At 41.8% G+C, this 15339-nt stretch overlaps 1 protein-coding gene across 3 annotated transcripts in view; it reads left to right on the top strand.

Annotated features, from left to right (window-relative positions):
- PIP5K1C (phosphatidylinositol-4-phosphate 5-kinase type 1 gamma) overlaps positions 1 to 15339 on the top strand; it is a 148542-nt gene that overhangs the window by 104002 nt on the left and 29201 nt on the right. For all 3 annotated transcript variants that reach the window (XM_078668619.1, XM_078668618.1, XM_078668620.1), the window contains 2 exons: positions 379 to 489; positions 2047 to 2182. In XM_078668619.1, the coding sequence (XP_078524745.1) occupies positions 379 to 489; positions 2047 to 2182 (247 nt within the window). The remainder of the gene's footprint in view (positions 1 to 378; positions 490 to 2046; positions 2183 to 15339) is intronic.

Genomic DNA, 15339 nt, shown 5'->3' with positions numbered 1-15339 from the left:
GTAGTTGGCTTCCCTGCAACATACGAGCTGAACCGCAACATGTTTATTTTTCAGAAGCTCGTAAAGCCTCACTTTTTATTAGCTTGCTAACACTTTTTGCCTTACTGTTAGACCCCCCTGCCTCCATCCATAGTAGGATTTGTCTCTTGTTTATTGAGATGTTTATTCCTCACCCACCTTTTTTAAAATCTTATTATGTTCTGTCGCTCAATGCTACGAAATTCAGCTTTGGAAATAAATATGACTTAATGTAACCAGAAGTGCAGCCACATAAGTCCAAGTATATAAGAAAAGAATAGTATTGTGTGCTATTTGTACTGTGCCCCTGATAAATGATTATGAATTGGTGTTTTATAGCTATTCCTGCTCCTTTCCTAGGCACTCACGGGCACACGAGGAGGTCAGTGTGGATCAGGAAATTCAGCAGATAACCGTAGAACTGGAGACAAAGTTGGAGGTGCCATCGGGAATTCTGGAGGAGGAGAAAGGGTAACCTGAACTTACATCTCCATATGTAGTGGTGTAGAAGTGTACAAAAGTAAAAATATAATGATGCTTTTATGATTGGTTAAACTTATTGGTATAAGTTTTTGTAAACTTTGTAGTGTATTTGTCGCACTACTCATTTGGATAGTCTACTGTGATCACAGAACTGAGTATGATTTTAGACTCTTCTTAGGTTGTTCATGACCACTGTCGATAAATATTTGCATGAGGTTCGATTCTGTTACCATTTTAATACTTTTACCAATACATTTTCATGTTTTAAGTGATATCTACATCACTTCCTTGCAGTAGGAAGTGTCAAAGCAAAGGTGGTGATGGAGTATAGATTGGTTGTTTGGTATTATATATAATGCTCCACCACATAGCTCCTACCCCTGTTCTTGGTGGGCTATATGCTTACTCATTACCATGCAGTATTTCATTTACCTCTCTGGTGTGTTACTATTGTCAGAGTCTCTCTTCTCACAAATTCAGTACAGAGTAGGTCGGTAAGACCGCTTGTGCTTCTTGGAAACCCCAGATACTGGGCTTCCACCTTTTCTGACACTAGCACAATGTGCCCCTCACCCATCACACTCCCCTGATACAGAGGTTCATGGGGACCCAAGCACAGAAGCCAAATATTACAGGTCCCTGGGTACTTGCCCCAAAATTGAGCTGCAGGTTCTGGCTAGAAGATTCTGGACAGAAAACTGTGGCCGATACCACATGCTATCGGATGGCAGCTAGGACTGTGGGTCCAAGAATTCTGGAAGGGCAGAATGCCAAAGAGCTTGCACACAGAAAATGGTTTAAAAGCAGACCGGTCGGGAAACATGCTTGAATGCAATGGCGTGCTACTTTACAGTCCTCCTGCTCAAATGTATTCAGAGAGGTTGCACCTTTCATACTACCAGTAATGAAGACGCTAGGGCATGAATATTCAGGAAGTGCTATTAAAGTACAATATAATTAGTTAAGAGGGCAACATCTTACCAATTTGACAATGTGTTTAGAGAGACCAATCGCAGTTGAAAATAGGAGCAGGGATACTGGCATAAATATCAAGCTGGATAGGCTAATGGTGTAGTGAGAATTAGAATTTTAGTAATCTCTAAGAAGAGTAAAAAACAAATTTGGTGATTGCTAAAAAGTGGTAAATTGAAGCAAATCTGAATAAAGCAATTAAATGAGGAGTCAAAGATGACAGCTGAAGTTATGTACATATGAATGAAGCATTCGTAGACAGAAACTGTACAAGAGTTGTGTGTGGGATGGACATGAGTTTCTGGAGCGGGAAAGAAAAGTATATATTTTTTTTATATAAAGTGGATGAGTCAAAAAATGTATCCTATTGATTTAAGGTAGCAACAAAGATTTTTGATTTTTAATTAGTCCAAAGGCATTGCCTAGATTCAAGGAAGTAGTACCTAACAGACGTAGTGTCTTCTTTCACATATTCTTTGTTACTAATTATGGTGCTGGTGGGAAGTGCACACAGTGCAAGGCCTGTAATTTGCAGTGTCTGTCTCCTTACTGTTTGATTTTCTCTACTCCCAGAGAGGCATCTTCAGCCTGTGCCATCAAAAGGTCTGCAGCAGCCCTGCTGGAAGTGGATACTGCTAGCCAGCACTCAGAACCAGCAAGCCAGGCCTCTGAGGAAGAAGAAGAGGTGCCAGTGACAGATATTTACTTTGTAAGCCTTTTTTCTGCCCGCCCTCAGTGTGATATAACTTACCTCCTTTGTTTTAACACTCCTTGAATTGACTTTTCACCCTGATACAAATCTTATAACTCTAAAAGATATCTGTGATAGCAGGTCTTTTGTGTTACTTTAACCCCTGTATTGACAGCCAATCCTCATATTGTGGTTTATCATCTGATCTGAGGTTAAATTGTATGCTGCAGAGTGTTTTTGATTTTCTAGATCTAAGACCGTTGACTTCTAGATCTAAGACAGTTGACTTTGAAGTCTCCGGGCTGACCTAAACATAGCCCGAGTTGAATGGAATCTGGTGGAGGGGGTTGGTAGGTGAATGACATTTAAAAGTGGTATGTTTTTGCAATTTTGCTCATCATGATAAAAGTATACCCCAGCAGGCATAAGCTATGCCTAAGGTAACTTGGTTATCCGTGAAGCAATTCACAATGTGACTGCACTTGCTGCACCAATGCACCCACTTTGCTTTATAGCGAATGTGTTGCCCCAGTATTGGAACTTTCATAGATTCCCATGCTTTGTATCATTCCCCGTCGTCAACCTGGGAGCCTAGGCTCCTAGGCTGACGACGGGGAATGATACAAAGCATGAGAATCTATGAAAGTTACCAATACCGGGGAACCAAAGTTATAGGTAAGTAACTTGTTTTCTTCATACACCTGTAAGGGTCATTTTCATAGTTCAAAGCGAGTGTCCCCTAGCCTTGAGCATTATGTTTTCCCAGCAAAGCAATCTTCAGACAATGCACTTATGTACAAGGTTTAAAGAACCAACAACTAGGCCTTGTTCCTCTCTGTGGGGGACACCTCTTTTGCTGTATGGAGGAAACAAGAACTGCTTAGGGATTTTAAAAGTAGGAGACCAGCAACACCAGAGCAGATCTCGTCCACCAGACTACTGCATTATGCTAACTGCACATCTAGTCTCAAAGTCCTGTTCCATGATTAATTTCTTCTTGAATATTGCAGCAAAGTCCTTGCTGTTATTTTTCCTTTTTTTTTTAAATTAGCTTTCGTTCTTTGTCCCTGCTGTTGCTTATTGGTCTGAAAAGCATCTTGAAATCAAATGTTGTATGTGGCTCCATATATAACTTTCATATTAGTAAGACTGCTTGTGAAAGGCACAGACCGTGAAGAAAGATGATGGAAAATGTGTAACAGTAAATGGTGAACACAATATGAAATCTTCTTTTGTCTTCTAGGACTAACTTGTTTGTCAGTTAGTCACAGTTCGTCTACTACTGCATGTTTGGAGGAAAACCATGTACTTGTATCAAGACGCCATGAAAAGGACCACAGAGCACACAAATTGCTCTTATTCATTGCCACATTGAGTCTGCTCCTTGTCTTTCTGATGGATATTTCATCACAAATGTTCCTCACCTTATGAATATCCTCCACGCACTAGACTGAATCCGAGATATTTTTCCTCTACAATAGATCTCCCGTGCATCCAAGTGGTGCCATTCAGCGTAACTCATGACTCCTCTGGATCGAGCAGGCACATGCTGCGAGAAGGCTAAAAGTCCTCCAATTCCTTCTCCCGTGCTACAACAGCCAATAAAGACAACTTTAGTTTGCTCTTAGGGATGTTTGGATCAGAATTCCTCCCATGCTGGCGATCCGTCATTCCAGACACATGGGTTTTACAGATTGTTCAAAATGTCTATGCTTTACCCTTTCTTTGTGCCTCACACACTGTTCCCCCCACTAGAACACATTTCAGATGAGCACCTGCCCATTTTGTGCATTTGTTGCTCCCCAGGGGTGCTGTTGAGATGGTGCCAGGTTTGGAAAGGGAGGGGGTAGCTGCTCTCGCCATTTCTGCATTCTGAAGAAAGATGTGGACCTTAGGATAGCCCTGACCTTTGACCTCTGAATGCTGTTCTGTAAAAGGACAGATTCAAAATATTCACGTTGGCCTGTTTCCTGGTTGCTTTGGAGCTGGGTAAAACTTCATGGTGTCTTTCGATCTGCTGTATGTGTGTTTATATATTCCACTCCTACAGTCCCACAAACATTATATGATATTCAATATAGGCCAGGAGCATTTTCAGTTTCCCGTGCTCCCCCTTGTCTCATTTGCGCCTCTTTGATGTTCACAAAATTGATGGTGGTAGTTGCTGCCCATCTTCTAAGGACAGGGATACAAGTATTCCTATGTCTTGAGTAAAACTTTGGCCAAAATCACCGATTTTCCTCACATCCACTTTAAGAATACTACTGGAAAGTACGGGTAAAAATACTTGATTTCCTCATATTTGCAAAAGACCATTCTGAAACTTGAACCAGCAGCAACAGTTCTGTTTTTCTGCATTTCCACACTTATCCCAAAGAAAACAGTACTGCACATTAGTGGATGTGGGTCTATTGTATCCGGTAGAAATCAGTCAAACGTACTCCCTGTAACATCAGCGTAGCCTTCCCATGGTTTCAGTTTTGGTCCGTTCCTGTTGTGTGTGAAGCCCAGCCACACATGAGGGGTTCTGTTTTTTTCTTTGGGGAATCTGTGAGAATGCAAGGTGACACGCTTTTTGTCCTAGGCTAGAATAGCTCAAGATTTCTGTCACATAAATGTGGAAAAATTTACATTTTGTGACCCATATTCTAACCATGTCAGAACATTCTAGGTTAGTAATTGTGCAAATTGTGCATGGACCCATGCAAGCCAAACCACTCTCTAATTTTCAGAAATGCCTAGATTGTTAGAATTCCCTTGGTGCTGACTGACGTAGGGCGCCAGTTTCAACAATTTCCCCGCATGACATGGAAGTAGAGAATGTGTGTTTCTTGGCATAGTTATCCAGCATTGGATCTTTCACAGATTCACATGCAAGTCATTCCGTATCATCGAGCTGGGTGTTCCACTGTAACATTTCAATAGCAGTACAAAAAAATCACTTTATAAACAACTTGTAAACCAGGCACTGGTAAGAAAACCCCAAACTTTAGCCAGTGACGCAAGAGTGTGCCAACCTCCACTTCCATCAGAGGCTTCCCTAGTTTCGATATATTGTACGTAGTGTGAAACGGAGCCCATCTCACAGCTTTGCTCAGAGATTTTTCTAAAACAGAAACTTTACTCACAATTATGACTCTTCCTATTATTCCTCGGGTATTCTTCGGTCGCACAAGTGTATCTACAATAGACTGACAGACTCTGATAAAGGAAGCTTTTTCTTTGCTTGGTAGAGTCATTTATGTTCCTCTTCCAGGGCTTCTAGATTACCTACTGTTATTGCAGAAGTATTTTTAAAAAGATGCATCTCCTCGAACATGCTAGGTGGCATGCTTCATCATAGAGGTGCTTATTATGTAGCCTTTGTAGTTCAATTTTGGTGATTTTAAGAACATCTTTCCTTTCAGGACAGTTACTGAATCAACAAAGAAAGCCCTCTTTTATGGCATGTGCATGTATTTGGGAAGAAGCACTTATATTGTAAATTATCAGCATAATGACTGTATCTCAAACCTTCATCCACAAAACCAAAAGAATACAAAAATTGTGCTCAAAAACCTGAAATGACAAGGACGGACATTTGATTAAGTGGCTCCACAGAAAGCAAGCCAATGGCCAGATGTCAGACAAAAGGTGTTCTCAAGGAACATCGTCTGGGGTTAAGAAGACAGAAAAAGGGAATTTATCTTGCAAGACATCATCTAAGAGGAATCCTCCTTCATCCTCTGAAGAACCTCCCTGTAATGCCTCGAAAAATCTAATAGTAAGTCTGTTAGATTTTCCAGATCTTCCAGAGTGCTTATAAGAGAAAAAGGAACTATGAAACTATTGCGGACGGCCTCCATCGACCAATCCATCATTCACCATCGACCCCTTCTTCTGGACGACTGCATCTCTAGTGATAGAACTGATTGCTCGCTTCTCGCCAATATCAAAACCTCCGCTGACAACTACACCATAGCATTCCACACTGTAGCCAATCACCCCGTCAACAACCCCAAAAAGTAAGGCTTTATCCTTCCTTCTGGTTTGAGGAAAGTAGTCCTTGCTGCCGGAAGATAGTTGACCATGTAAGATTCCTTCCCAGTTACCATCAAAGTTCTTGATTAAAATGGGTGTATCAATAGATGAAGATACCTTTGGAATGCCACCAACTCTACTCGCTCCCATGTCAAGTCTCTGGACCTTTGTGATTAATATTATGTCGACTCCTCCTATCAGGAGCATCCAGTAGTCAGCGGACCTCATTTGTGATCTGTATTGCAAGATGCAGGGCTGTTATGTACGTTTTCTGCACTGTCCCTCACATGAAGGAGTTTTGTCTTAACCGCACCCCCCCACCTCCACAACCAGATACCACACACACAAATGGGCATCTGCGTTGATGAAGCCATAGAGGGAAATCTATTGGCGACACTCATGATAGATTAATGTAATGACTTTATAGCTCCATATTCCACAGTTCTTTCCAGAATCTTCTCCGATATCGCCTGTTACTGTTCTCTGGTTGAAAGGGCATATACGAGATTCCATTTATCAGTGATGATCATGGACACAGACTGGTCACTATGATTTTTAAGGAGGCACCAAGAAGAAGGATGAAGGCCATTCCAATAATGCACCATATCCGGCAAGAGGGAATTCAAATTATGCAAACCACAACATCTATCTCCAAATTAGTGTTTAATAAGAATATAGAGCCCCAGAAAGCACAAACACTGGTATTATCAGTCATCTGAAATCTAACTGATTGTAACGCAGGCTGTACAGTGAAGTTCTAGGGATCCTTTCGATTCACATACAGCACCACCTGATTGTGACTGTTGAAAGATTTATAATTTCGGAAAATGTTGCTTCTACCTTGGCTGCTATTTTGAGACCGCAAATTCTATGCTTCTCTTTGTTCATTATGACCATCAAATGTGGGCAGTCATGGCTCTATACCTAACCCTTCTACTGAAGGCAGAGAAAGAAGAGGCACTAGCCATTCTCGCATAAGGAGAGCTGGCTTCTCCGGCAGTAATTGACAGGCCTTTGCATAAATGTCCTAGAGCTCAGTACAGCAATCCTTCCTTCCAAGATTGCAAGATTAATCAGTACAGTTGAGAATGGACTGTACTTGATGATGTTTTTTATCAACAAGCATTAAGGTACAAAGTCAGAACTCTGTCGGAAGAAGCACAGAACATTGCTCAAAATGGAATACCACCAAGGAACCTTTAGCAGTGGGAGGATGCCCTCGTCAGAACGGTCAGTCTCTTTCACACACACAGGAGTTGAATCAGGATCCGATGAATGAGATCTTTTACAAGTGCGATCATCAGACACTAGGTCCTTGTGTGGCCTCATCGAACACAAATGCCTGTTCTTTTCTAACATCTGGGGCAAGGGGAGATGCATTTCCAATATGAAGACCTTTAGGTATACCCAGCCACCGCTTTTACTCTTATTTAGAGTCCCCAGCGAGACCAAGAAAGAACCATACTGGCTAATCATCATATGCCCTGATTGTGTCCATTAATATTGGTTCACAAATCTTCTCCACCTCTGAAGTTCACCTGTACCACTAGTAGCCCAACATGCCCTCCCTTTCCAGACATTATGGCAAGATTTTCTATCCTGACCTGTCCTTACTGACCTTATATGCTTGACTCCTGGACTTCTGGAATTTGCATGCTTAAATATTTCTCTTGTGAATGCCGTCACATTCTGTCCTAAATCTGAGTTTCCTCTACAACAACATTTTGCCTGGCAATATGGGAATATTTTTGTGTTTGGCGCAAGGATGACTGTTGAAAGACCACCATGGAAAATGTGAGAGAATGAGTGGGGTTTGGACTGCCCATTTTGAGCGTGGGCTGCACCCACCACAGTTGAGTATCAGGCAGTCTTCCTAGTTCCCTACGGTGGCAGATTCGCTGGTTCACCTCGAATAGACCTCACTATACAGGAAGAGCAGAAAGCCCAAAAGGCACAAGGCATTAGTGTGTAAGAAATGAACGCTGTGGGGTGCTGGTCTGGTTTAGGCATCGCGCCTCACCCTTGGATAACAGACTGCCTTATTGTCCAGAGGTGAGTGAGGGGAGTCGAATTTCCAATAGAGGGAAACTTTTTCTTCGTGTAATAGCCTTTCCTTAAAGGACCCAATGGAGTTTGGGAAAACGTCATGGGGGAGCCACAGTGGTCCCCTTGACTACTTTCTACTTCCCTATGGTTGCCAACAGCATTGAGTAAGGGGGAGGTGTATCCAGTGGGACACCTTCCCCATTGTGAATCAGTTAACACCTCCTTTGAGTTGTTGGTAACTGATCAGTGGTTTTTGTCAACGGTTGTTTGTTTACTGTAGGGCTTGGCCGTGGTTTTGTCCCCAAAGGTGTACACTTGTAGCATACAGAAAGTCTCTCAGAGATGGAACCCATCAACTCCAGCAGATTGATTTGTAGATGAGAGCCTGCTTGTAGCGAGAAGTCATGAATAAGAAACGTGCCAAAAACAGCAACATTATGCTAAATCAGTGAGACATCTGAACAGTTTAAGATGCAAAGTGGAGATGGACCGAAAAGGTTGGCTTCATTAAACCACCAGAACAAATAATGCAGAATCTTCTATAAGGCAGAAACCATGCTCGACTCCCCTTGGTCACCCGATTGTGTGAGAAATAAGATACTCTTGCATTCTACACATACAAAAAATGGGCCAGAAGCAGCAGATGGTAATTTAGCTCAGTCAGTGAAACACTGTCTTCTTATGTGGTCTTCCAAGTATTGGTTACACTCATGGCCTTCTTAGACTTTCGTACTCCGCAGGTCAATAAATGTAGGCCTATTTAATTGGGTAAAAGCCCAATTTTTTTATTTAGCAAAAGATTTGATAAGAGGTGATGCCTAAAATTTTAAAAGTGTTTAATATTATAAATACTTGGGCGTAGGCTGGCATCAGCCTGAGCGCTCCAGCAGAAACATGATGAAGTGATGGTGCGGGACCTTTTTTGACCACAAGCCTAAAACTTCTATTTATGGGGATATGTAATTCCCAACATGATGTTTAGCACTGCTCTGATGATCGTTGCTTGTATGGGGTGACTGATTTTTTGCACCTTCATATGGATAGAACGGGAATGGCAGGTGGAAAGTCAGTTTGGAGAGTACACAGCCTCCTTGCGAATAACTATTTCTTTAGCCAGTAACCTCGATAGGAGTAAATAACCATCTGCCATCACCTTGGTGACAACTAAATAGGGTTATATTTGAGCATTTTGTGCTGGTAGCTGATATTTCTCCAGCATTGCAACTTTCATAGATTGACATGCTTGAATCATTTTCAGTCGTCGAGATGGGAGTCCCCTTGTATCTTAGAGCAGCAATGTGATGTTAAACATAGCATATGAAGACTCTAGGCCTTTCAATTTTGTAACATAGCAAAGCCTATTTGAAAAAAGATGGCAAACTTAGGATTCAGCTAATCAGGGTGCTTGCCACTTAGGAAGGCTCCTGTGAGAAGGTCCAGTCCCTCAGATTTTCAACTGCAAGTCGTGCTAGGCCTTTCAATTTTGTAACATAGCAAAGCCTATTTGAAAAAAGATGGCAAACTTAGGATTCAGCTAATCAGGGTGCTTGCCACTTAGGAAGGCTCCTGTGAGAAGGTCCAGTCCCTCAGATTTTCAACTACAAGTCGTGCTAGGGAGTCTCCACTGAGCTCTGCTCAGTTATACCCATTTTGAAATATTTCAAAAGAATTTTCACAACATTTCTGTGCCATTTCTAAATGCTCCATACTGGAGCGTTTAGCTTAGCCCCTCAGTGCATTTCTACTACAAATCCAATTTCATCATGTCAGATAAGGAGAAGGAAAGTCTATTCAGGGCTTGCAGTATCTGTGGTAAGAGGAGACTTCACTCTGAGGACCTCATCAGGACTGCATCTACTTTCTTTATCTAGAACACACAGCCAAAAGTTGTAAAGTATGTCGTACCTTTCATACAAAGACACTAAAAGACAAAGAAAGAAGGCTGGCGATATGGATCCAGAATCTCAAAACTAGGAAGGAGCCAGTGTCTGATTCTGAAAGTGAGGTGTCCTCATCGTCCTCAAGAAGATCACATAAAGTGGAGAGCTCACCCCATTCTCACTCCTCCCTTGAACAGCCAAAGAAAGCCTCAAAAAAGACCATGCATTAGTCTTACAAGGGGCGCAGTCCTTCCAAATCTCTTTAGGGATCTAAGACTTCTTCCAAATAAAATGAGAAAAAGCGACCATCAATTTCCTCAGAAAAATTTAAAAAGTCATCATCTGAACTGTCTACACCACCTCCTCAGGTTCGTCATTCTTTTAAAAAAACTCCCTCTGTCAGATCATTGACGAACATTCCGCCGTCTGCGAAAAACGCGACGACGAACATTTAGACTGCAGCATCGATGACAACAGAGGCAAACTCGGTTTCCACGCTTTCCACCATTTCGTCCTTGTCGATGACTAAATCCTCATCACGACCTCTGCAGCTGGACTGTTTACACTGAAGATTACCATGATCACATCGTCAATGGCAGCAACGCCACAATTGCATTTAAACAACTGCCAGGTTCTGCCGTACTTGAGAGCTAAAGCTGGCTCAAAGCTACCTCTTTTACGCCAGAGGTACAAAACAAAATACGTGAATCTGCCATTCGGCAGAGAAGCTCTTTTCTGCACACACGCCGATGAAGCTCTACAAGCAATAAAGGCAAACACACAGCCAAACCGCGGGGAAATCCTCAGTTTAGAAAATTGACCTTTCAGGGTGCAAGAAGAGGGCTTCTATCGTATAGGGGGGTTAATCCACAATTTCGGTACCCCTCCTACTCATCTACCTCTCAGCATTTTCGTCCACAGTACTCCCAACGACAGCCGCCTCAAGCAGCTCACAACAGACCCACATCTAAGAGTAGACTGTGATGCCAAGGAAAAGCCACTGGTCACTGCCAATGGCCACTTACAAGCTCTGGCTTCTCCTCTTTCCCCTCCATCCAGGTTAGAGGGAAGAATATCCCACTACATTCAGTGTTGGCAAGAGAAAACATTGGACTAATGGGTCCGAGGCCTTGTTCACCCATTTCACCATCAATATGGCTCGCCAGAATTGTCAAGCTGTTCCTTAAGTGTTTGTTTAGGGTCTTCCCACCAGTCAAACCTCCACCTCCATCCTGGCAACTGAGCACGGTGCTATCACAGCTCATGACGCACCTGTTTGAACTCATTTACAGAGCAGGTGTAAAATTCCTTTCCTGGAAGGTTGCTCTCCTTGTAGCCTTGACTTCTGCCAGGCAGTTTAGCCATATTCAAGCCCTCACCATTCAGGAACCTTCCCTGCAATTTAAGAATGATAGGGTGATCCTTCGCACAAACCCAAAGTTCATTCCGAAGGTTCCTTCAGACATCAACCTTATTGAACCGGTCATTCTAAAGACATTCTTTCCAGACCCTATAACACCAGCCGAAAAGACTCTTCATTCTTTGGACATTAACCCCTTTCGTGCTTCCGTCAGCCGTTGACCGACGGGAGCACTCCCTCCCCAGTGCTGCCAACGGCCGACGCAGCCCCGCCCACCCTTTAGAATGCCCGCACCGCGGCGGAAAAACGGCCAAGGTTAAGGCGTTACGAGATGCCTAAACTTTTACCTAGACAAATCCAAATGTTTTCCTAGGTCTAACCAGTTATTTGTGGCCTATAGCTAACCATGTAATGGCCATCCCATTTCCAAACCGAGCATTACTAGATGGATATCTAGCGCAATCACTTCTGTCACCAAGCAGCAGGAAGACCATTACAAACATCAGTGTGTACCCACTCTACAAAGGCTATGTCAATCTCAACGGCACTGTTTGCTGGTGTGCCACTTCACGATATTTGCAGAGCAGCCACCTCAAAGAGTATTCACACCTTTACACAGCACTACTGCTTCAACTCTGCACTTCAAGGTGATGTCAAGCAGCACTAGGACATCTCTTCCAGTGAAGGTGAGCCATCTCCTTCTTCCCACCATCCTCTTACTGGTTTTGCACATTATTTCGTTTTTATTTTTTATTTTTGGTTTAGATGTTTAGATATTTGCATACGTTTAAAGTACATCACTCATATGAAAACAGTTGTATTTTTTGTGGATATATGCAAGTATATTTCTGTATATTTATATCTTTATGAATGCGTACGTTTGCAATTTACATTACAGTGTGCTTCACCACTTCTATATACTGATTCAAGCATGTGAATCTATGAAAGTTCTAATACTGGATTAAGAAAATAAGTTACTTACCTGTAACTCTAGTTCTCCTGTATTGGGATCTTTTATAGATTCACATGCAACCCACCCTCCTTCCCTGGGAAGTTCACCTTTTCTTTCTTTGAGTGATTCTCCTACACTCGTGCTTTGAAAATGTGAGGGACTGGAGCTTCTCCCATGAATGTTCTAAAGGGCAAACCTGAAACCTAAGTTTGGTCTCTATTTGTTTTTTTAAATAGACTACAATATGTTACACAATTAAACGGTCTAGGGCCATCATATTCTATATTTAACATTACATTGCTGTTTTAAGGTACTGGGGGACTCCCATCTCAATGACATGAAATGATTCAAGCATGTAAACTATGAAATATTCCATTACTGGAGAACTACAATTACAGGTAAGTAACTTGTTTTCCTCCCTTTCATAAAATCTCGAACATTTTGTGGGTGAAGGTAAATAGTAAAACCTATTTACTATGAGGCCTTACTATGAGGCCTTGGCACAAATATCAATTCTCTTTTTTATGCGTTAGTGATGTACACACAGGATGACTTTGGGTATCTTTTAAAAAAAGCAATCTTCCTCCACCCGACCCTATTTGGAGGCCACACTCTTTATAAGTTGATCATTTTGCGAGAACCAATTCTACCTCTTAAACGTTTTGTACCATTAGCCACCAATGATATCCCAACTGATGACCTGGAAAAGTACTTTTGGTTGTTTTTACTTCTAGTTTTGGAATCGTTGAGCATCACATGCCTTTTATAAAACTTAAGTGGTTTTCTTAATGACTGTGTTGTTTTAGTCATTTCTTCACAAGTTCCCAACACTTGCATGTGAGTCAGGAAATTGTGCTGCTACTTTATAATCTGCCACTGATGCTGAGAGATTAGTCATTTGATTTTGGTTGTTACTTTATTTATTTTTTCTGAGCAGAATTAAAAGCATTGTTTTGCCCAATAATGTGGTGCATATAACTGCAGTTCTTGTCAAGCAGAACATCAAAACTTAAGTTATTTGCTGATTTCATGACCGAATAATAGAAGGTTGTTTGTCCTCCTCTTCCACCATGTGAGGGCCAAGGCAACACCTTGTTGATTTTCAGCTCTATATCCCCTTGCCTACTTTCTTCAAGGCAACTTGGTAGCCTGTTACGTGCATTCCATTTTAATTTCAAATTGACAAAGATCTGGTAAACACAGTTTGCCTATTCTGTAAAAATCTTTTGCAGCTTTTAGAATAAGTTTCTTTTGAGTCTGCTCTTCTGCATCAATAGGCCAGTGAGGGGTGAGTGCATGTTGGTTGTAACAAGTTACCCTAGTGGCTCTTAAACGGGTGGCCCATAGTTGCCACTCCATGCTCTTGTCCACCTTCCTCTGCCATTCGGTATGGAAGAAAACATTCCAGCGTGGTAGCCAGTGGGTTCTGTAATAAGAAGTTTGGTTCACATGGACCTGGCTCCTAATACTTAAACTCTTGCTGCACACTCTGTTTCAGTCCCTTGTTTGGAAGCGTCTGTGAATCTGTGGGAAAGTTAAAACAGATCAAACCAAAACATAGGCAAGTGGGACGTGCTGTTATCAGTTTTTTTTGTCTTTATTCATTCACTTCCTTTTGCATTTACACGGGACAATCGTCTTTAACTTTTGTATGAATTATTTTACAAATTTTCCATTTACCTTGTGTTTGTATAGTTTACTTGCAACCTTGAAAAGGTTGCAGATTTAGATACACTGACCACAGCATTGAAAGAATAAAGGACAACATAACTGATGACACTTGGCTTACTCAGCCGTTCAGATTTGAGTTGTTTAAACATGATTCACTTCTGTTGTGAGTGCTGCCCTTATTTTGAGGTTGTACGTCTGATATTCTGCCTGGCTGATGGGAGTATCAGTTGGTGGTGCCAAAGATGATCAGTTGGCTACTATTTATAATGTTACAGGTTGTTCTTCAATCTTAAAAGTGGATGATGTGGGTGACCTAACTGGCACATTCCCATGTTTTAGTTCTACACTTTCTTGTGACACTCCACTTACATCAATTGCTGAGTTGATGAGTGCTTTCTCTGTGTCGTGCTTTAAATTTGATATCTGTGGTTGTACATAATAATTCTTTCATGGAGCAATCTGTTTGTCCTGCAGTTTGCTGTCTCTCACATCTCTATCTGTTGTAACAGCAATGCAGAGGACATGTCAGCGGTATCAGCAGAACGTGTTTGTTCAGTCTCTTGTTGTTGTTTTTTTAGATAGACTTGTGCAAGGTATCAAAGTTTAAGTTACCCATCTATTGGAGCTGGGATCCCCACATCACTCCAGATAATTACGGACACTTTCTCTATTCTGGACCTTTTCACCAACAAATACTTTTTTTCAGGTGCATTAATCTCAATTAGTTCAATGGAGAGAAACATAACAACAACAACCAGAATGCATTTTATGATCACACAAATGTTCATGACTGGAAACATTGCCCGTAGTGATTTTGAATGAGGTGGGTGCCTTGATTGGAGAAGTCTTGCTAGTCTCCTCTACCTTCTGGAGCGCTAGATGTTCCCCAGCAGGTGTAGATTGGCACTGGTACATCGCTATCCTCCGGTGGCCAAGCCGACCGTTGGTTTGGCAGCAGTCCTTGGAAGTGAATTGCAGTGTCACTGCAAGCTACAGTGGTCACAGTTTCTCTGAGATTGGATAGTGGGAAAATACACTGGAAAGTGGAGTGGCCAGAAAATGGTGGTCTGTTTTATATGCCATGTCTATCCCTTCTTTGCAGGTCATCCTCATTTGTTTGTGGGTTACAAAGCAGAGCACATTTTAGCTTCTCCAAGTCAGAATGCGTAATATACTTTAAGATTTGTAAAACTGGAAAACTAAGTACAAAGGTGAAGAATTGCTTGTATTTATCTTGACCTACTGA

This window comes from Lissotriton helveticus, chromosome 12 (genome assembly GCF_964261635.1).
Source record: "Lissotriton helveticus chromosome 12, aLisHel1.1, whole genome shotgun sequence".
In the NCBI taxonomy this organism is placed as follows: Eukaryota; Metazoa; Chordata; class Amphibia; order Caudata; family Salamandridae; genus Lissotriton; species Lissotriton helveticus.
This window is presented reverse-complemented; position numbering and strand designations above follow the sequence as displayed.